The sequence below is a fragment of the Populus trichocarpa genome, chromosome 12, assembly GCF_000002775.5.
Source record: "Populus trichocarpa isolate Nisqually-1 chromosome 12, P.trichocarpa_v4.1, whole genome shotgun sequence".
Classification (NCBI taxonomy): domain Eukaryota; kingdom Viridiplantae; phylum Streptophyta; class Magnoliopsida; order Malpighiales; family Salicaceae; genus Populus; species Populus trichocarpa.
The window spans coordinates 10870746-10893307 of NC_037296.2; the positions used below are offsets into that span (position 1 = coordinate 10870746).

Below are 22562 nucleotides of genomic sequence, written 5' to 3' on the forward strand. Positions count from 1 at the left end.
GAAGTTTATAAACAAAGCAAAGAGACCATGGAGAAAATAGAAGTAAAACCATGGTAGGGAAAAATAGTTTTGGAAAAATAGAAAAAGAAAAACCAAGGATAAACCATGGTTTTAAAACCCGGTCCAGCCTGGGGTTGCCCGGGACCCAGCCGACCCGGGGCTGGAACCGGGTCGGGTTGAAGAAAAAACAGGGGAAGGAAAAACCCAAGTGACTTGGCTGACCCAGCGGGTTGACCCGGCAAGACCCGGTCAAAAACCCGGTTACAACCCATTGACTTTATTTTTTTTATTGTTTTACTAAAATAGCGTCGTTTTTATTTTTTTAAAAAACAATTAACCTGGACGACCCGGGAATCGGTCAAAACTCGGAATCGGGTCTAAAAAAAAACTATGGTTTAAACAAAGAAAAAGGAAAACATAAAGTATTAATTTATACTCAGCGGAAAAGGTAGAAAAAAGAGAAGGAAAGAGGAACAGAGAATCTACGCTGTAAATATTATTGTTTTTTCGAGATCTGCCATAATAAGAAAATAACAGTAGAATTTCTTGATTCCTGAGAAAAAAAATCTTCTTGTTGGAATTCTTTTAAAGGGAAGGGCAGCCCTTTAGGTTCCAACACCCTCCCAGTGCATGCGAGCACTCATCCCCACAAAGCAACTTCTGGGCTCTTCCACTTTCTTTATCCTCTGTACAAATTCAAGAAATGACAGTGCCTTCCTTCTTTTTTAAACTCTTGAAAACAAGTGGTGGCTGCTGGTTAACTATTTTGTTTCCTTGCTAGTGTTCATTTTACTCACTCATTTCAAGTTCGTATTTAAGTAGCTTGAAGATATGTTTACTAATTTTTTGACATCTTAAAGCACCCTGTTCTTTTAAAGCTCCCATAGTTGGTGCTGAATCAAGGCTCTAGAAACCCTTGATTCTTCTTTCACTAGATATCAGTTTCTTAAGGGGTTTCAGAGTCCTGCCAAAGGTATCCCAGGATTCCTTCATTAATATTCAACAGTTGTCATTGCTAATTAATGAGCTCTCCCGGGATTCCTTCACGAATTTTGAAATCTTATTTTCCATTTTCCATTTGTCAATCGAGTCTTTTGTATTTTCTCTTTGGGTTTCGCTATACAATCACCTCTCTGTGTTCTCCATTGCTCACATCAAGTGAAAGACCTCTCTTCTTTAGCAACTACTAGCTCTGTTTTCTTGAGTTCTGTTTTCTCAAATTTGCGAGAGAAATGGCGATGCTTTTCAATATTTTCTCATTGAAGAACTTACTGGTGCTGTCTCTAGCACTCAATTTGAGCTTGGTTTTGAGAGTGCTGTATGAGAAAGACTTTGAAGTCAATAATGGGCGCTCTGTGGACACTCAGAAAGATGCATTAACGACTACTGATAGGGTGCTTAGTGAGGCACGAGCTACTCAGAGGGCACGTCCGTCCATGCCCTCTTCTTCCTCCACAGTTGATAGCGATGGCGGGGACACAATAATCAATCTTGATCAGTAAGTGGTACAGTATTGTCTCCTTTTTTTTTGTTTAAAAGTTATCTTTTACACCTGTTTTGTTGCATAAACAGACCCGAATAAGTTGGCTAGTACAGTGAACCTCACTGCAAAAATTGGTTGGTAAAGTGTGCCTGAATAATTTAATTCTTTTAGTCTATGCAAGCTTTAAGTCCGAACGTGCCCTTTTATTTACATGGTAACACCTACAGTCAAGGACCATCATTAACCTTTTTTTTTTTCTACAATGGTCAACGGAGTTCTTTTGAGATTTACTGGTATTTTCATTTGGAGGTAAAACTGAAACTATGGAGATTTTTTTTTTGTTCCTTCTCTTTTTCATTTTTAGATTATGATTCTGTACTGGGAATCCTAACTTGCGGAATCTGTTTGCTTCACCTAGTAGTAGGAGGACTGCAAGTATAAGCAATGCCTAGGTGAGGTATGTAAGTGAATCCAGGGTACTATTTTATCTTAGATTCTCTATTGTGCATGTTAGACAACTGGGGTGACTTTTTCGCACTTCATGACTGTCTCTTGTCATCTTTTTGTTCCCAAGTTGAAGGGTGAATATGTAAGCGCAAAAATGGTAACAACGCTTGAATACCATGGATGGTGGTGCATATTGATCACTTTTTACCAGCACCATCATTGTGTGCCTTGGTTGTGGTCTTGTGGACCTGACTTCAGACTTCGCAAAAAAATAAATAAAAAGAATACTGCTTTTATTCCCTTTATAGCTATTTACAAGTTGGAAAAGCCCAAGGTGCATGTTAGCACAAGGCACTATGGGGGCTTGGAAGTCGATTCATGTCTGTGGGGTCCATGTGTGTTTGTGCCGATTGTAGGCTGCCTTCCTTTTAGCTTTTGGTTTTTTGAGGAGATCTGAATAATAAAGTGTGTGCATGTGTGAGGCTCTTGGGGAGGTGTATTCTCTAGAACTTAGGCCGCCTGTATTTCGCACCAGCTTTTAAGGTCTTCTTTCAGGCTATGTCGAAAAGTGGACTTTCTGGATTTACCACTTCGGGGGTCCCTTTGTATATATGTACTAATTATAACTGGATCTTTACTTGGGGCTTCACATATACATGATGTTAGCCATGCATATACATTGTCTAATCATTGATTTCTTCATAGATAGGACCAAACCCTACCTTCTGTTACAAATATTTAAGGTGTTCGAGTTTTTTCTGCATACCATGTGTTCTTTATGTGAGGTAAAACATTATAACCACTTGAGGTGTTTATTTGGTGAATGCTGGTGATGGGTTTGGATGGTTAGATTAGAGAATATAGAAATAGATTTGGAACTTCCATGGAATAATTTAATATTTTCTAATTAGTGCTGTATATAATATGTAAGGATGCTGATATAATGACCAACATGACATTTAAGGTGCTGCTTTTATATATTTGCTTAATGCAGTGGCGATCCGACAATGTACGAGAGATTTTGGCAACAAGCGGGTGACAAATCCACCATTGTTATCCCTGGTTGGCAATCAATGAGCTACTTCTCTGATGCTGGGAGCCTTTGCTGGTTCTTAGAGCCAGAGTTTGCTAAAGAGATTATTAGACTGCATAAAACAGTTGGCAACGCAGTCACCGAGGACCGCTACATTGTTGTTGGGACAGGTTCTACACAGCTTTATCAAGCTGTATTATATGCACTGTCCCCCCAAGATGCAGTGGAACCCCTCAGTGTTGTATCTGCAGCCCCTTACTACTCCGTGAGTATTGCTTCTTATATATGCTTGATTTACCTCCTGATATGTAGTTTGTCCTTTACCAGAATTCATTTTTCTATTATTTTAATTTATTATCTCAACAGGGTGGGTGCATTTATATGTAATATGCCTTTCAAATCTCCCTGCATCAACATTAAATTGCTGGCATTTTCTTATGCGTAGTTTCCACTCTTAGTTTTTTTTTGGGTTCTTCAGCTCTGCTTCTTTTTTAATTAAAACCTCTTGCTTCTACATCTTCCATCGCTAGTCTCATGCAAATATGCATGTGCTGAATTTTTACTCAAAGTGGCATAATCTTCTATGCTTGGTGAGTTTCGAACACATAGTAATGTTGTGTTCTATCGAAGATGGTATCATCACCTTCAATGAGGTGGGTTGTAATAAAAATGAAAATTCATAATTGAAACTAAGTTGCTCATAACTGTCAAGATCCGTCTTCCATGCACAATTTCCTTCCAAATAATCTGAGCTCAATGTGGCTGAACCGCTTTAGCCTGTTATGGCTTTCTTTGTTCTTTATGCAAGGACTTCATTGGATTTCAAAGTAGAATATCCTTCCTTTGATATGAAACCAAAATTCTGTGTTCTTTAATATATTGATTCTTAAACCTTAGATACACTTGATGGTTATGATGCGTTGGTCTAACTTTCATGTTGATATTTTGTTGCAGTCTTATCCATTGATCACCGACTGCCTGAAGTCGGGGCTTTATAAATGGGCTGGTGATGCCCGAAGCTTCAATAAAGAGGGACCATTTATTGAACTCGTTACCTCCCCTAACAATCCAGACGGATACGTCAGGCAGTCTGTTGTCAACAAAAGTGGGGGCATCTTGGTTCATGATCTTGCATATTATTGGCCACAATACACGCCAATTGCTTCTGCTGCTAATCATGACATTATGCTCTTCACCGTGTCGAAAAGCACAGGACATGCTGGGATGCGCATTGGGTAAGCTCAACTTAGATGGGATCAAACGTTGTAACTAGATGATTAAGCACCTTGTATTTCTAAATTTTGTGTTCCACATCTTTCAGCTGGGCTCTTGTCAAGGATGAAGAAGTAGCCAAAAAGATGGTGAAATTCGTAGAGCTCAACACAATCGGCGTGTCTAAGGATTCACAGCTTCGAGCAGCTAAAGTGCTGCAAGTTGTGATCCATAGCTGCCAATATCCTACCAGCCTTGGGTCCCTATTTGATTTTTCTGCCCACCTCATGGAAGAGAGGTGGAAGTTATTGAGGGCCGCTGTTAGGCAAAGTGGTCTCTTTACTTTGCCTGAGTTTTCCCCTGGATCATGCAGCTTTCTCAATAGATCCTTTGCTCCTCAACCTGGTAAAATATGGCTTATGTTTTAGATCATTCATAGAAACATCAATTCAATCATTTATGAGTGTTTCTTTTTCTCTTATGGGAACAAGTTCTTACACTTGCATTATATTTATGTCTCTTGTGCAGCTTTTGCGTGGTTGAAGTGCCAAGAACCCATGGAAGACTGCGAAGGCTTTCTCCGATCTAACAACATCATAACAAGAAGTGGTAAACACTTCGGTGTTAGCCCACAATATGTTAGGATAAGCATGCTAGATCGAGATGAAAACTTCTATATATTTGTAGAGAGATTGTCCACCATCCACCAGCGACAATCCGTGCAAGTGGATGAGACGTACGGGGGAATAGAATAGGCAAAGAGAGTCCATATCTGTAAAAGATGTAAAAACAAGGGGGGCAATGGCAATTCATGTCAGCACTAATTTAAGAGATGCTCAATCAGCTTTAAGAATAACCATTTAAATAATAGATTTCCACAATAAATATATATGTATTATTCAATTATTTATGCGTTTTGCCTAGAATTACACTATTCAACATGCATATGTGTACTGAACTTCTTCGATTTCAACATGAATTCATAAACGTGAAACTTACCCTATCGTTGCAGATGGGAAGAATATTGTCTCGAAAAGACAAATGTGATGTCTTGTAGCCCCTTAAGTTGCATTGAACTTGTGGGATGATTTTGAAGTGCAAATATGGTAATTTGTTTGGCAAACTCCAGCTCGAAGAACCCTAATTTTTTTTTTTATTGTGGTTTGAAACTGTCTCCAGTCTCCACCATAGCTAACGTTATTGCTCATTTGTTATTACTGAGACATCCCTGCATGAGTTCATAAATAAAATTAAGGATTTCTATATTTCTAGACCATGTTTGGAGTAAGGTTGTTAATTTTGTTCTGTTTCGTCCAGAATGACCGAAACATTTCATACCAATTCAAAAAACAGAACAAAACAGAACAATTTTCATCTTATTTCAAATCTCGATCCGTTCCGGATTTTCCGGATAAATTTCGGTCGGAATGTTTCGGTTTCATTTCAAATGTTCTGTTCCGGGCTTCAAAAACCATTAAATCAAATTGGTATTTTGTTTAAGTTGAATTACTTTAAGTTAAAGTTCTATTTAATCTTGACTATTTAGTAATATTTTAAAATTATATTTGTTTGACATTGTGTTTGTATTGTATAATTTATAATTAATTTATTTTGAATTTAAATTATAATTGTTAAAAAAAATATATATATAAACAGTATAATCTCAAAATAACATACCAAAATACTTCAAAATTAAAATATTATATTTCAATTAAAAAAACAAATCACCTATCAAAACAAAATTTACAACCTTGGTTTGAAGCCGCAATCAGTTTGTGCTACAAAGTAAACATGCCGCAATACATTTTAAAAGAATGATTACCATCTATTTAGGACTTGAACGTTTCTACAATAGTTTTATTTTCCAAAAACAATCATAAAAAATATAACTTTTTTAAAAGCTAAGTGGTCGGTTACCAAATACTTAATGCTTTCTGACGCTCCTCTAATATCAAATGCAATGCATCATAGTATAGGGCAAAAAAAATATTAAAAAATATAGTACAATAATGCTAAATCAATTTGGAAAATGCTTCTAATTAATGAGAAAAATATAAAATATATAAAATTTTCAAGGAAAACAATAGAGATAAAAGATTGTTCAGAATATAGCTATAATAAATTGACCCTTTTGGTGAAAAAAAGAAAGAATTATACCCCAATAAATTATATATATATGCTTTCAATCTTTTCATACCAAAATAGATTATAACAAATCGCTTAATAAGCTAGGAATTATTTAATTAAAAATTGTAGTTTGTGGGAGAAGAAGAATACTCACTATATGTAAGATTTTATTCGACTGTATACAAGACGTTAATTATGATAATATTTAAATATAAATTTAAAAGATGATCATCTCTAAGCTTAGGCACTAAGAAATGAAGAAGAACATTGAAATTAACCTAGAAGAAATTTAAAATATTTAAGAATACATTTTGCAAAATTATAACTATAAAATTTTCACATAATTTCGGAGCATAGGGCCTTTAAATGAAGAAAAGATCGATGAAGTGTAACAAAGACATTTGAAGGAATTAAATTATTCATCTGATTTTGAAAATAAAGTGAAAGCTAACTTGATGTTTTTTTAATTTCTTGTTCCATAATATATTACTTGCACTTAATTCTATACTAGTATTAATGGTGCCAACCATTCTATCTATTAAATTATTTTAGAAAAATTCTATAGAAAAAACTCCCACCACCTTATTCAAGATTTGAATATTGATTAGCAAAAGAATAGGGCTACAGAATCAAATTCAAGACAACAAATGAATACACCAAATTAAATTTTGTTTCCTTCGAAATTATGACATCAAGTACTACCATATTTTGTATCTGTTTGTTGATGGTATTTAGGCTGATCAAAGTAAGATTTTTGTGATTTTTTAGTACATGACACTAAAAAACATCCATGATCAGAGTTTTTATGGCCTTGTATCTTTTTATAAAAGATTTATCAGGAACTTCAATTTCATTATCTCACCTTTTATAGAGTGCTTAAAAGGAAATATTTTCTTAGCGAACAGTAAAGCTGAAACCAGTTTTCAGGTAGTGAAGCAGAAGATGACTGAAGCTCTAGTTTTGGCATTACTAGACTTTGAAAAGCTGTTTGAAGTAAATTGTGATGCTTCTGGGCAGACATTGGAGGAATTCTTAGCCAGGATGGGTGCCTCATCACCGTTTTTAGTGAGAAACTGTCCAGCTCAAAGAAGAACTATTCCATATATGATCTAGAGTTTTACGCTATTGTTCAGACTAAAAAACATTGGCGACATTACCTTGTGCAAAAGGAGTTTATTTTAATTATTGATCATGAAGCTCTTAAATGGGTAGCATAAGCTGAGTTATCGGCGTGCGATGTGGGTGTCAATATTTTGTAGAAGTTCACTTTTTCATTGAAACACCAATCGGGCAGTTTAAACAAGGTGGGTGATGCTCTCAGTCCATGGGTAACCTTGCTCAATACTATATGCGCCCATGTGTCGGGGTTTGATACTTTCTATGAGATGTATTTGAATGATTCCTCATTCGATCATAATTATGTTGAATTATTGAAGGAAGTTAAATGAGTTAACATTATGTTTTTAAACGATTATCTTTTTCGTGGTTTACAGTTTGATGTTCATGTTTGTTCTTTGTGAGAGCATATCATCTGTAAATTGCATTGTGAGGGATATTTTGGATGGGATAAGACATTAGCTCTAGTTTCCACATGCTATCCTGACCTAAGTTACCAGGTCAGGTTTTCAACTTTGTCAAGAGGTAAATTGTTTGTTAAAGGTCCAAGAGGGCTTTATCAAATGCTGGGTTATACACCTCGTTACCAGTTCCTGATGCTCTGTGGCTAGACGTGAGTATGGATTTTGTATTAGGTCTACCCTATACACAATAGGCCATGGATTCTATTTTTGTTGTTGTTGACAGGTTCTCAAAGATGACCTATTTTATAGCTTGCCAAAAGACTATGGATGTATCTCGGGTAGCCAACTTTACTTTAATAAGGTGGTTTGTTTGTATGGCATTCCCAGGTCCATCATTTCGGATAAGGATGTCAAATTCATGAGTAATTTTTAAAAGAGTTTGTGGGGAATGATGGGAACTCAGCTGAACTTTAGCAGTGCTTACTACCCTCAAACAGATGGGCAAACAGAGGTGGTTAATCGCAGCCTCGACAACTTACTGCGAAACCTAGTTAGAGATAAGCCAAAGTAGTGGGATATGACATTGCCACATGTAGAGTTTGCCTAACTAAGTCCTTTTAAGATCATCTATGGACAGAATCCTTCTAGAGTACTAGAGCTAATTCATGTTCCTCACATTGGACGATTAAGCATTTAAGCTACTGATAAGGCAGATTACTTGTATAGAATTCATAAGCAGGTCAAGTAGAATATTAGCGACAACAATACCAAGTATAAGGCCTTGACTGATACTCATCATAGGAGAGTAGTGTCTGAGGTTGATGATTTGGTATGGGCAGTCCTTACAAGTTATAGATTTCTAATGGGTGAGTATAACAAGTTGAAGGAAATAAAGATAGGTCATTGTATGGTGTTGCGGAAGATAAATGACAATGCTTACAAGATTTATCTTCCTCATCGTATGAAGACTTCTAATGTCTTCAATGTCCAACACTTGACATCTTATTTAGAGGAGGAACCGTACTCGAGGATGAATTCTCTCCAACCCGAGAAGAATGATGTAGTCAGACTTACGATAATGGGTGGTTCTGAGTAGTTAGGTGTGAGCATGCCACAACTAGATAAGGATTTACCTTGTACAAATTATATGAATGACCTAGTAGATGCATTTATGGACTAGTGGGACAGGTCAAGGCCCAAAAAAAGGTCTGGTCACGCCAAACCAGAATAACAGTTTAAAAATACCATAACTTTTTATTCAACTGTTGGATCACGCTTAAATTTTTACAGGATTTTTTGAATGTCATTTTCTTAATTTAGAGTAGCCATTACGTTGTTACACGAACTGTCAGATCTTTAGATATAAAAAATATCTCTAAGGCCCCCCGGTTTTGGTAGTTTTTGTAATTTTCCTTCTTATTTTCTGATTTCTTGCTTATTTTGGATTTTGTGCTTCTTTTCTTTGTAATTTTGGATTTTTTTTCTTATTTTCTAGTTGAGGTAGGGGTTTTGCTTATTTATGACTTTGTAAACCTTCTAAGGAGGTACACTTTATTAAACTTGTGAATTTAAAACTCATATCTGCAGCTCTTTTCGCCTATTAAATTATTCTATGTTCTTTGTTTAATTGCTACCTTTAGCTTCTGCCTACATCACTCCACCCAAGGAATGATATTTTGTTCATCACAACTATCACATAATTCTTTGTATTTTAAAGTGTTCCATGCCCTTTTTTCTGTATATAATCCTTAATATGATGTATCTTTTATAACATTTTGATGAGCTCTGAGTAAAATTCCTTTGATTTGACAACTTCCTCCCATTGGATTTGGCAACAAGGTTTTATGATCAAGTTCAGGTCCAAAGACTCAACTACAAACACCTAGGGGAAATGATATCATACTCTCTCAATGTACGAATACACACTCCCATATCCACCCTGTCTGATTTTCCTGCTTCCATCGAAGTGACTTGTGGCCTCCTCTATCTCCTTCAAGCTATATACAACAGGTCTTTCAGATTCAAATGTTGCATCTACACCAAGCAATTCAGTTTCACATGAGCAATCACATCAGAAAGTAACACCTTTAGACTAATTCAGCTAATGTCTATTAGATAAATCCGTCGAGATCAATTGTTTTTTTATTATTCTGAATTTATATTTGATAGAGATTAAAATAAAACCATTCATTAAGCTTCATCTGATGGCTTAAATTTATGAATTGAGTTGATTCTTTGATAATATTCAATAGCGCCACTAATTTTAGGTACTTCGACAAGGGAGCTGTAGTTGTTTAAGAACCAAGTTAGGAGTCTAACCTTCGTCTTTTATGTGAAAACGGCCCCCTTAGGGAAGTCTTAGAGGGACTTTGTAATTTTTTGACAGCTTTTGTATCTTCTTTTCTGTTTTGATGGTTTCTGTTTATTCTGTGAAGGAACAGCAATGAACATATACTGAAAATAAAATGAAAACTGACAGTGTACCAAGGATTATTGTCAAACAGTGTTTTTGTTCTGTTTGAACAAGAAGAAACAGAGAAGTTACCTACCATTAAAAGATTATTCTTTCCAACAACTAACACCATTTATATTATGCAAGAAGAATTTGAATCCATCCGACATCAATTAAGCTGGGATTTCGAGTAAGTCTGTCAGTCCTGCAGATAGAAGCTCTACAAATATCCCAGTTAGGGTAAATTGTTTTCCTGAACTGTATATGTCGCTATCTCTTCAGTCTCTACCTCTATGAATATTCCACGCACGTAGAAGGTGTAGACTAATCACATCTCCAGCAATAAATAGCTGTTCCTGTCCTACAACCTCCCAAGCCTGCCGGCCCACTGTAGAGAATCCCGGAAACATTAGGAAATATATATGTCGCCAGATTGTACACTGTAGAGGGTATCAAAGAAGTAGCCTGGAGTGCCATTCACGTCTTTGCAAGTGCATGGAACTGATACGAGATAGTCTAAAGTTATGGACTTGGCTTGTTTTTCATACCATATGACCCACCAGAATTGGCGTCTTTTCCAATTCTGGCTAACATGCTTTGTCTCCATGTATATGGAACTACACTAGCAGATTATATGTATTCATTCCCCTACGCTAATATCCTGTCAGCGGTAATTATATATAAATTTTGATGACTTCATTGTGTTTCATGTGTCTTTGTCCTTTGAAGTATAAGCATTTTATACTTCTTTGTAGTTAGTCTATTTTTACTATCAAATAAGTACACGCACTATTGAATTACTACACCGGGTGTCAAAACTCCATTGTTCTAACAATTAAATCAACTCAAGAAACCACTAAAATCATATTTCAATATTAAAAATCATTTTTAAGCTCTAGAGCGCCTGGTTTTTATGCTTGGGGTGTGATGAAATTCTGAGTTCTTGCACGGACAAGTGCTAAAAACTTAATTTGAAGCCATTAAGCATAAATGGTTTTAATTAGTTTATTCATTCATCTATATATTAAACTACTACTTTTTGGTGTTCTGCTAATTTTACAGATTCTATTAAACTTCAAAATTAGTCCATTATTGGCAGAACTTGTTCGTCATTACTAGTGACACCAAACTACAAGTCGATGGATAATATTTATTATTAATAGTGTAGAACTTGTCATTATGCTCATGTAGGGGATGTTGCTAACTGCTACTAGTTTGTCTCTTTGCAGGTGTGAAGACATGTCATCTTGACCAAGTTTATTCATGCTGATTTCTATTTCCTGTTAAAAAATCAGTTTAATTTAAAAATTTAAAGTTTAGATGAAATTTTAATATATAATTTATATTATTTTCTAACATATTCTCTCAAATAAAAACTCTTTAAGTTTAAAACTTGTACAGACTCACATTACTTTGTGCTTAATTTTTATCAAATAAATAGGATGGTAAATTCAAACTCGTGACCGCTTGGTCATTAAAGCTCTGATATCATATGAAAGAATCAATTCAACTCAAAAACTTAAACTTTAGATGAGATTTTAATATATAATTTATATTATTCTCTAACAAATAAATTTTTAACCTTATTCAAATGTAATCTATTCTTATTTATATTTAATACTATAATTTTTTTACATAATAATTATCATCATTATAATATTTATTAATTTTTTTTGTAAACATTCCTCATTGTTAATTAAATATAATAAAAATATTATGTTAATTATATTATTATGAATTATCTGTATAAAGTTGAAAGAAAATAACAATTCATGTGTGAATACTTATTTCTTGAATTCTTTTTAATAATTGGTCAATTGGAAAGAAGAAAAACAATGTAAGATGGTTAAAAAAAGATAAAAACAATTTAATTTATTATTTTAATATTTTAACTCTTAAAAATATATTTAAACTTTCCTACAGTCAAAATATGAAACCCTATACGGGCCGTTTGTAGTATAAATAAGAAAAATTAAGAAACAGAATTAACTTAATATTTTATAATTAGAAGTTGAATGCTATTAATTTGATACAATTTACTATTAGAATAGGTATAATAAATCGAAAATTCCTCAAGTTATTTTAAGTTCATTAGTACATTAAAGTTATAATTAATAATTTTTCTCAATTTTTTTGGTTAATTTTTAAAAAAGAATCACGAAATTCCTTGTTTTTGTTTTCATTCCATCTCTAATATGTTAGATTTTCATTTTCACTTTTTCACTCCCATCCTCGTTTCATTCTTTCCCATCAATCATTTACAGAAGAAAAATTAAACTTAAATATAATAAAATTCAAAATTCAAATCAGAGAAACTCTCCCAAGGAGAGTATAATTTATTTGAGAATAGAAAACGATACAAATAATATATAGAAAACAAACAAACAATACACAAGAGAAGCACACAACTAGCCACACAACAACTAAATCGACACACATGAAGATGGGTCAGGTGGTCTCCAAGCCCTCAAGAATCCTCATGTCCTGCTAACCTCTTGACCTGGAGCACCCTTTGTAGCTTCTTGGGCCTTACCCTGAACAGTCTGGCCCGTCTCTCTAGCTTTCTGGCCCAATTGTCCTGCTGTTTCCTGTGCCTTCCGTTTTGCCTGATCCAATGTTTGTGTTAAGGGACCTCTGATCAAGCTCTGCGAATGGCTGGCCATCCATGAGAGTGACGAGAGTGCCGTGACCCCAAAAGCACCGGATGCTAAGAATCCCAACACGCCCAAGCCTATCACAAGGGCTGTAGGGACCAAAACTGGGCTAAAAATCACAAAAACGGGGGTGGTCACGGCTAGCCCAATGAGTGTCCCTACAAGAGTGAGACCTGAAAGGAAGAGAAGGGTGCCACCAACAGATAATAAGGTTACAACTGCTAAAACCTGGGAAGTTGAAGGTCCCTTTCCTGGGAGGGTGCTCGCGAAGCCTTGGCCTCCAGGTCTTTGCTGATGCTGTTGTTGGCGAAAGTCAGCCATGGATCAATTTTCTTCAAAAAATGGAGAGATGGAGAGGGAGGCAGGGACGGTGAGAGGAAGGATCAGAGCTATATTTTAGGAGATAGAGGGAAAGACACGTAGTATAATGACGTGACACATGTTAGAAAGAACCTTGCATGGTGTGTGTGTCTTTTCTAGTACGTGTTTGCAGTGTTGCTGTGTTGTGTTCCGCCGCAGCAGGTTGGAAATTGTTTTTCAAAAAATTACCGGATATGCAGGCATCTTGATGAATATTTTTAAATAAAAAAAATTCAAAGTCTAAATTAAAAAACTTACAAATAAAAAAAAATCAGAGCTGAATCCTGATAGATTAAATGTTAAAAGATAAAATAAAAAAAAATTAATTACACAAAACAATTAAAAAAAATTAAATAAAAAAATGATGGTGAAAAAAAAAACATTAATTAGAAGGCAAACAAAATTTTTTAATTGGAGGGTTAAATTGAATTGAAAAATAGTTTTAATAAAATAATGATGGTTAAATTGAAGAAAATAAAACAACATAAAACGTTAATTGAATGATGAGATTGAAAGCTAAAAGAACTTGATTCGATCAAAGCAAGGTCAAATTTAGATTTTAGCGTAAAATCTCTTACTATCCAGTTTTACACTATAAAACATAGCTTTTAATTTGACCATTAGATCACTAAAATTTTTACAGGAGTTTCTAGATATGCTATTACATATTGGGTGAAAACTTTAGGTAAATCTGAGTTTGGCAATGGATTATTCCATATGGTCGAAGTTATTGGACAAATCATGTAAAATCTACGTGCCTGGACCTTCATCTACTGTTTGGACTATATTTAGAGCTTCATAAGGAATTATTCTAAGATTTAAATTGGGTTGGAAAGTAGACATTTATAACTTTCTGGTGATATATGATAGGCCAACTACTTCATCTATTAAAGAGAGAACAACTTGTTTGAAGTCATGACTGAAATCTACGAAGAATTTACGAAAATTAGAGAAACATTGTTTCCTTTTGTATTATGGATTCCTTAATGCTCTTAAAAGCATGTGTAACAATTATTGGTTTACTTATTATATAAGGATTACATGTCAAATAAGGAGACATTTAAGACAATAACTATTATTTATAGTTTGGAAGGATTCCATATCCATTATTGAATTTATGAGTGACAAAGAGACTTAGGATTCTTTTGTTGTTCTTTTCCTTATTTTATAGGTTTTTCTTATTAAAAAATGAGATTATAGGAGGCTATTTAGATGAGTTCATGCTTGAAATGGAAACAAACTGGCAGCAATTTCTCCTTTAAAATAAAGAAGTAAAAGGCAACAAGTTTTTCTTATTTTCAAGGATTATAGTGAAGGCAACAAGGCTTTATATAAAGCCTTGTTTAAGATTTATTTTGTTTTTTTTTCTTCTACTTCTCATGGAAACATAGAAAATTTATTCTCATGGGTTTGATTTTTGTTATAACTTTTATTTGGGCTATTTAATAGGGTCAATAGCCTTGCCATTGTTTCTAATGGGCTTCATTCATATTGAGATTGAGTTTGATTAATTAGCTAAGGCTCAAAGCTTATTTAGGCTTAATTAATAACTAGTTCTCAGATATGACCCAAAGCTTATTTGTGTCTATATATTTAAGTTTATTAGTATAGGTTCTGAGTTATTTTTGTAAGTGGGCAAATTTAACTCACAAAGGTAGATCTATTAAGGTTTTTATTTTCAAGAGTATAAATACTCTTTGTAAGGACAAAACATTAAGATGAGATAATATTATTGCTGTCGAATTTATTCAGCTTGTGTGAGAGAGATTCTTGCATTTTTTGATTCTCTAACAAACTAAATTGATTTATCAAAGATTAACTGGCTTTGTGACGTCTTTCTCATACTTCTTGTTTGTGAATTAGTATTTGTAGGGTAAGGGTTCTTATTCAGATAATGTTGGTGCCCTGGGATAGATTTCCATTGTGTTACACTCCTATCAGACTTGTTTTGACTTTCTAATATTCGTTGACAATCTTGTTGTGGGTTACATGACCACGTAATCACCAAGTTCGCATTAGTTGGTATCAGAGCAAGGCTCTAAAATAAGGTCATATACTTCTAAAAATCTTGTTTTCTTTGTGTTTTATAAGTTTAGTTTTGTTTTTTCACTCTTCTTGTTCTATTTATGTTTTCAACATCTTAGTACTAAAAAAAGTGTTGTTTTATTTTGTTTAAACATATCACTAACATAAAAAGTAAGAAAAAAAAAAGTTATTCAAGCTAGATTCAATTCTATTGCGAAAACACAAATAATAGAGAAACCAAATCGAACCATCTTGAAATCTCTTATAAATTGATATACTGGTTATTTAGGGTGAAGTCACTCTATATATTAATTTGGTCTCTTTATGATATCATTTAATTAAGGTTTCAATACTAAGGTAAATTCTACCGCAAATTGATCAAAAATGAGTTTTCGATACTTAGGCATAAGAGAATGATCTATAATCTAATTTATACTATTTATTAGGTATAAGGGTACTATATATCAAAATTTAGGTTGTTCCAATATCGTTTGATCCGGGCTTTAATTATGGTGCTTAAAATCGTGTAATGGGTCAAATTTGCATCAACAAAACCATGTTAACTAATATTTGTTTTGACCTATTCAATCTATTTTTGTTATATTTGGGTTATTTAGGGGTCAAATAAGTGTTTCCATCAATTTTTTTTTCTTTTTATGAGTCTTCGTATCGTCCATATTTTGTACGAATTCCCTTTGTTACTCGCGAAATCATTATCATAGTTTTGTTTTGATTTTTGTATCTTATTGATTCTTGAGTCACTTTATATATATTTGGATTATGTCATGATACCCATTGACTTTGATTAATTGATTTTCAATTTTGAAAGAATCGCTGGAATGTGAGTCGAGAGATAAAAGGTAAAGTGAAAACAATTAGGTAAAAATCCTTGAACTGTGTGAAAAAATTAGAGTTGTGAGCGTATATTTTGCTTGTTGCTAATCAATTTTTAAACATTCAAAGATGTCTGAAAATAACGACTCCACGACACCGAAAGCAGAGAACACCTTTCAGATGCAAGCTTTCGCCTGGCAACTTGAACTTCTGACTAGGGTGATGAAGAATCTGAAAGATGAGATGGCTTCGATGATAAAAAAATAATGGGATATACAGACTAGAAATAGGGGCTGATCGGATACGAAACCCTATCTGAAAGGCTATACAAAATGTTAATACTGAGTTTGTTGATTTTATGGATGAAAACACAAATGTAGATGATGACGACGACCATGAATTTGCATCCATTGGTAATAAAGATTGATTTGAGCAGAATCAAAGCTGAAAGAATATTAGTTTCAGCTAGGGTGAAACTTTCAGCCAAAAGGAGAATATTTTTCATATGTGTTTCCATGTACAAAATAATATGCCTAGTTTGATTATAGATTATGAAAATTATGCTAGTATATCTAGTACTACCTGTCGCAAGGCGACGTTGAATGGCAAATTAGTCTTCTAAGAGGTGTATGTTGAAAAGAGGGTTTAGGTATAATCATAAAGTTATGATTATAAAGTTTGGGAGTCACCACCTAGTATTATGGTTATTAGAAAACCTATGGTTTGCGAGAGTTCGAGTAAGGGACTAGTTATGTAAGGAGAAAACACATCACCCCTAGTGCACCCTACTTGAGGTAAGCTGCATTGTTATTTGATTATTTTCTACATCAAGTTTCTATTCATTGGTGTTTTCTAAGGTCTAAGGTAGATCTTTCTTCATGAGAAAGTCTTAAACTTATTGGGTGAAATCCTAATCATTCTAAGGTTCAAATTATAGCATCGCATTTATTTCCTAAATATAACTAATTCCTAACATTTTGAATAGAATAATTGTTATGTTTTTTTTTATTATTTTAGCTGAACTCTAATGGATAATCAAAAACTGGTTACGATATCTATCTTTTTAAGAAAGCATGATGAAAATGTTGCGATTTTTATCTTTTAGAAAATATGCTTGGAAAAACTTTTATGATTTGACTGTATGCATAAAAACAAATATTTTTTTTGTTTTTCGAAATGAAAATTCATTTTTTTTATTATTTTTTTTTAAATTTTGAAGAAAACCAGGTATTTTTAAAATCGGATCTGTTTCTTACAGTAAAAGTCTACAGCCTGTTATTATGCAAATTTGTTAGAAAAACACGCGAGGGACCCATAAATATTTTAAAATGCCCTTTGAATAATTTGAATTTTTTTTAATATTATTATATTATTATTAAATATATTGAGTTGGGTCTGAGCCAACCATTTAGGTCGAACCCAGCCGACTCGAGTTGGGCCGAAAACGGCCCAATAGACTTGGCGCCTTCTTTTTTTAGGGGTGGGTTAGACCCGACCCAGCCATCTTGGCTGGTCTAGAACGCGTCCAACCCACGTGGTTACTGGCCTAGCCTAGCGACCATGTTAATTAATTCTGTTGTTGCATGTAAAATGAATTCTGCATGTAACAATTACATTAATAGGGGGAGAAAAAAGAAAGAAGAAGAAAGTTACCTAGGTTAGGGAGTATTGCGGTTGTCTGGCTGGTCGTGACGAGAGGTTGACATGAGGTTCTTGGCGGCGTCGATGGAGGAGTTGGTTTATTGGTGGTTGTTGCTGGAGGAAAAAGTAGAAATAGTTGGGGTTGTCGAAGATGGTGGTTCTCTTTGTACCACGACAGTGTTGAGGGAGGAGCTATCGATCATAGTGGTGCTGGGGAAGGAGCTAGTATGTTGGTGGCTGTTTTTGGTAATGCATGAGGTGGTGGATGTGGCGGAGAGAGGGAAAAAAGATGCTGGATAAAAAAGACAGGTGTAAGGGGCTGGTTTTTGTTCAATTTTAGCCTCTCCTTTCTTTATGCCCAGACCATTAAATCCACCCCTATTTATATGGGGTGGAAGAAGAACATTTTGTCTTTAATGGTGCCAAATCTTAGCCATTGATTCAGCTTCGAAGGATCCTAATCATTGGCTCAAAGTAGCCATCATGAATTGTCAAATTTGACAATTGAAAGCTGTCTCAGTTAGCCTCTTTGGGCCACCGCCATGACCATTGTATTGTCAATCGACCAAAAAAGATTATACCGCGGTGTAGTCAAATGTCAGGCAATCATGTTCGTGCAAGTTTTGTCAAATTAGGTGGAGAGATAAAACATTAAATTCTCTTGAAAAGTAGCCCCCTAAGTTGTCTTTCGGGTGAAAATTGAAGAAGAAGATGAATAGTATCCAAAATAGCATTGTTTTGGTAAAGTTTAATTTAGTCCTTTGATTTGTGATTTCTCTTAATTACCCCCATGATTGGCTTCAAACTTGCAATTTTATGTAATTTTATCCCTGCTGAACTTCAATTCCAACCCTGAATTCTACCATACTTTTCACATTAGTCCTTGATCTTGGATTTCTTCAATTTAGTCCCTAATTGACCATTAAACTTTTAAATTTCTTCAATTTCACCACTTATTTCATTCAATTTTGTCCCTATAGTTCGACACCTTTTACAGAAAGGTCATTGACTGTGAATTTCTTTAATTAAGCCCAAATTGGGCTCCCAAGCATAATTTGTTACCACTTAAACCCCTAATAAAATTAATTTGACCATTTTAAAATATAATTAAGTCATTGCAACTAATTAAATCTTTTAATTGAACCAAAATTAATTTTTAAACATAATTGAATTCTTAATTCGGCCAATGATTAAATCAAATTGACCTATTAAAAATCTAATTATATCCCCGGGCTTAATTTTGGTACAAAAGGGTACGATTAGGCTCTTAATTTGTCAAAACATTTCAGCTTGATTTTTCCGTATATTTGGAATTCTGTTCAGCTTGCTTTTTTCAAAATATCAATTTTCTTGCTATTATTATTTATTATTTATTATTATTTTTATTTTAAAAGGAAAAAGAGTAAATTTTTAGGAATAACCCAAAAATGGGTTATGACACTACTCTTTTTAGTAAACTAAAATTATGTATGATTAAGCATAATAAACCTTATAAGTTGTAATTGGTGAATGATTGTGATGATGTGAAAGTGACTAAGTAGATCTTGGTTTTGTTTTTTATGGGGAAGTGTGATGGCGAGCTTTTGTGTGATGTGGTTACAATGCATATAAGTCACATCTCTTTAGGAAAACCTTGGTAATTTGATAGGAAGGCCAAACATATGATGGATTTAAGAATAAATATTCTCTTGAGAAGGATAAAAAGACATACACTTATATCATTTTCACTTAGACAGGTTTATGAAGACCAAATGAAATTGAAAAATAAAAGTGAAGCTGAAATGATATTACAACAATGTGAGTCCATGATTACAATGCAAAAAAAAAAAAAAAGTATGGAAGTGGTTAGTAAGGTGACCATATTTGAAATTAGTATTAACTACTATTTTCATACAATATTGTTATTGGAGGTAAGTGTAGGCAATAAAAGAATTCCAAAGACTTCAACAAAAAGCTAAAGAATTGTCCATTATACCTATTGGTGACTCAAGGACAAATCATCATAAAGAGAGAGAGAATTATATGATCTAAGCAATGTCAAATTTAGATTTTAGCGTAAAATCTCCTACTGTCTACTTTTATACTATCAAGTATAACATTTAATTCGACTATTGGATTGGCCTGAACATTTTACATGCATTTCTAGACATGATTATATATATTAGGATAAAAGTTCAGATAAATTAGAGTTTGATAATGAATTATGTGGTGGTAAGGAGGCTTGACACTAAGCACTAAGAGTATTAACAAGGTTATTGGTGTATTTAATAAACGAGTCATTCTACTAGTACTAAGAGTATTCAAGTGGTAAAATTTGATACCAAGAGTTGTACTTAGGAGACTCCTCTCATAGGAAGATTTATGCTAGGTTGGTAAATGAAGGTATGTAAGGTGATTTTGTATTTGTGAAAGTTTATTTATTCCTTGGTGTGAAGTTGTGTATCCTAGATTGTTCTTTGGGGGAACATATCATTTGTGAGTTACATGGTAATAGTCATTTTATACGTGATAAGACTCTAACCCTAGTGTTATCAATTTACTATTAGCCTAAACTTCCAGATTAAGTATCAGACTTTGTGAAGAGATGTGTCATTTATTAGGAGTCCAAAGATGCTTTGACTAATGTTGGGTTGTATACTCCATTTCATGTTCTAGATGCTCCTTAATTGAATGTTAGTATCGATTTTATATCAGGCTTACCTCATACCCACCATGTTATAGATTCAATCTTTATAGTGGTGGATAAGTTTCGGAAGACGACCTATTTTACTGCATCTTAAAAGACCATGAATGCTTACCAAATAGTCCATCTTTACTTTAGAGAGTTGGTTCACTTGTATGGGGTTCTTAAGTCCATTATCTCAATTGAATATGAATTTTATAAGCAATTTCTAGAAGTGTTTGTTGGAAAAACTTGGTACTCATTTAAATTTTTACAGTGTTTATCACCCTCAAATATAGATAAGCAAAAGTGGTTAACCGCAATCTAGGAAATCTACTGCAAAGTTTGGTAGGAGACAAGTCTAAGCAATGAGATCTAGCTTTATTATAAATGGAGTTCGTCTATAATAGGTCTAGATATTGGACTTCCTAGTTGACCCCATTTGATATTGTGTGTGGACATAATCCTTCTAGTGTACTTAAGTTAACACGTATTATTTTATTATTATTGAGAATTAGTAATATCTAAATAAAGTTGTGAGTGGTATATCTATTATTTTCTAAGCAATAAACTTATTTTTTTTTATTATAATTACAAGTACTTCACCATTGGTTACTATTATGTCACAAATTTTTGTATGCCCCTACATTGTAAAGGTAATACAATTTTAGTTTATGATTATATAATATAATAATCAATTATTTAGTTGCTTTATTATTTATAATCTCATTTATATTTTATTGTAGATATTTTAATTATAATTATTTTTATTGTTACTATTGTGTTTGAATAGAAATAGCAACAAATCATGATACACATGGAAAATACACAATCCAAATTTTTATATAATTTCTTATTGCAATATATTCTTTAAAACTTGATATGGATTTTTTTTTATTCAAGGGTATTAAATATAGAGAAATTATATCATGAAATAAAATAATATATTTTTAAAAAATATATGATATATTTATTTTCTCGATGGATATAAATTAAAATTCCTAATTATTCTCAATTTCTTAAGGAAATACTATTGTATCACTTAATTTCATAATTTTTTTTAAAAATAGACTTAATTAAGAAATAACAAGGGATAAATTATAAATTATGCAACTTTTATGCTATCATAAATTTTGTAACAAATTGAAGGATCTTGATGTGTGTTGATCCAACATAAGAGATTAATTTTTTTTCCTGCTTTTACATGTCACTAAAAAAATATAGAATATCCATATTAAACTAAAGTTTGTAATAAGAGTCCATTTAAGTAAAAATAATTTATAATAAATTCATGCTAAGAAAAAGTTATTCAAAGAATTTTTTTATACATAATTTCATGTTTTTCAACTTGGTACTAATGTTTTAGTTGTTGTTTTTTATGTGCATACTTTGCAAGACTAAACCTATGTGTGTTTAAGTTTTTTATTAATTAATTCTATTTTCATCCTATTTTCAATTTTTTTTCTCCATTAATTTTCGTAAAACTCATGAAGTTAATGGTATGCATTCTTCATGTCTGGATCGATGCGATGGCATTTTATAAAATATCAATCAAGAAATTAACCATCTCATAATCAAAATTATTAATCTAAAAATAAAAGAAAATCCCATAAATAATTTTTCAACAGCACTCACAATCACCTCTCTCATCTCATGATTAGAATTTAGAAGTTAGAACCTTCGTTGGGCTGTCCTTTGAAGGCCATAAAGGACTATATGTGGCCTTTTCATATATTTGTAATAGCCGTTTTAACAACAGTGCAACTTTATTTGAGATTGTCATTTTCAACAGGTCAGAATCTGGCCATATATATTCCTTTATGGGACACTTTCTGCGCATATGATTAGAGAGGGTATTCCTTCTTCGCATCCTTCAAAGCTAATTTAGAGAAGTCATGGCTACATGATAATGCCTGGGAACAACTTCAAGATATTCTTATTCTCTTCATCAAATCTAAATCTGTACTACAATATCTTGGTATGTGAACATGGCATCAGCCTCTTTCATTAACCATTGTCAAACATAGAATAAATCTCAGGAAAAGCTCATTTCTTTAATCAGGGACGCCGATGGCGATCCATCATGGCCATCATCATTACGAGTTGACCAAA

The 22562-nt window shown here is 33.3% G+C and overlaps 2 protein-coding genes across 3 annotated transcripts; one reads left to right on the top strand and one right to left on the bottom strand.

The window, feature by feature from the left end:
- Nucleotides 1-493: 493 nt before the first annotated feature.
- Nucleotides 494-5081, top strand: LOC7456901 (tryptophan aminotransferase-related protein 2). 2 transcript variants are annotated; one of them, XM_002318026.4, is made up of 5 exons: nt 494-1498; nt 2925-3228; nt 3918-4198; nt 4285-4580; nt 4704-5081. In XM_002318026.4, exons 1-5 carry the CDS (start codon nt 1233-1235, stop codon nt 4928-4930), a joined length of 1374 nt encoding a protein of 457 aa, XP_002318062.2. In that variant the 5' UTR covers nt 494-1232; the 3' UTR covers nt 4931-5081. The 2 variants fall into 2 exon arrangements, with proteins under 2 accessions (XP_002318062.2, XP_024437913.1); XM_024582145.2 differs by lacking the exon at nt 494-1498 and adding an exon at nt 1518-1792.
- Nucleotides 5082-12574: 7493 nt separating this feature from the next.
- LOC7456902 (oleosin Cor a 15) lies at nt 12575-13356 on the bottom strand. Its single transcript, XM_002318623.4, has one exon. It carries the CDS (start codon nt 13247-13249, stop codon nt 12752-12754), a length of 498 nt encoding a protein of 165 aa, XP_002318659.3. The 5' UTR covers nt 13250-13356; the 3' UTR covers nt 12575-12751.
- Nucleotides 13357-22562: the final 9206 nt, after the last annotated feature.

What these genes read in the sequence shown, in the direction of transcription:
- LOC7456901 (XM_002318026.4), top strand. Translation starts at nt 1,233, where the DNA reads ATGGCGATGCTTTTCAATATTTTCTCATTGAAGAACTTACTGGTGCTG. An exon ending in ACAATAATCAATCTTGATCA is followed by an intron (nt 1,499 to 2,924) that starts GTAAGTGGTACA and finishes TGCTTAATGCAG; the next exon opens with TGGCGATCCGACAATGTACG. An exon ending in CTGCAGCCCCTTACTACTCC is followed by an intron (nt 3,229 to 3,917) that starts GTGAGTATTGCT and finishes ATTTTGTTGCAG; the next exon opens with TCTTATCCATTGATCACCGA.
- LOC7456902 (XM_002318623.4), bottom strand. Translation starts at nt 13,249, where the DNA reads ATGGCTGACTTTCGCCAACAACAGCATCAGCAAAGACCTGGAGGCCAA.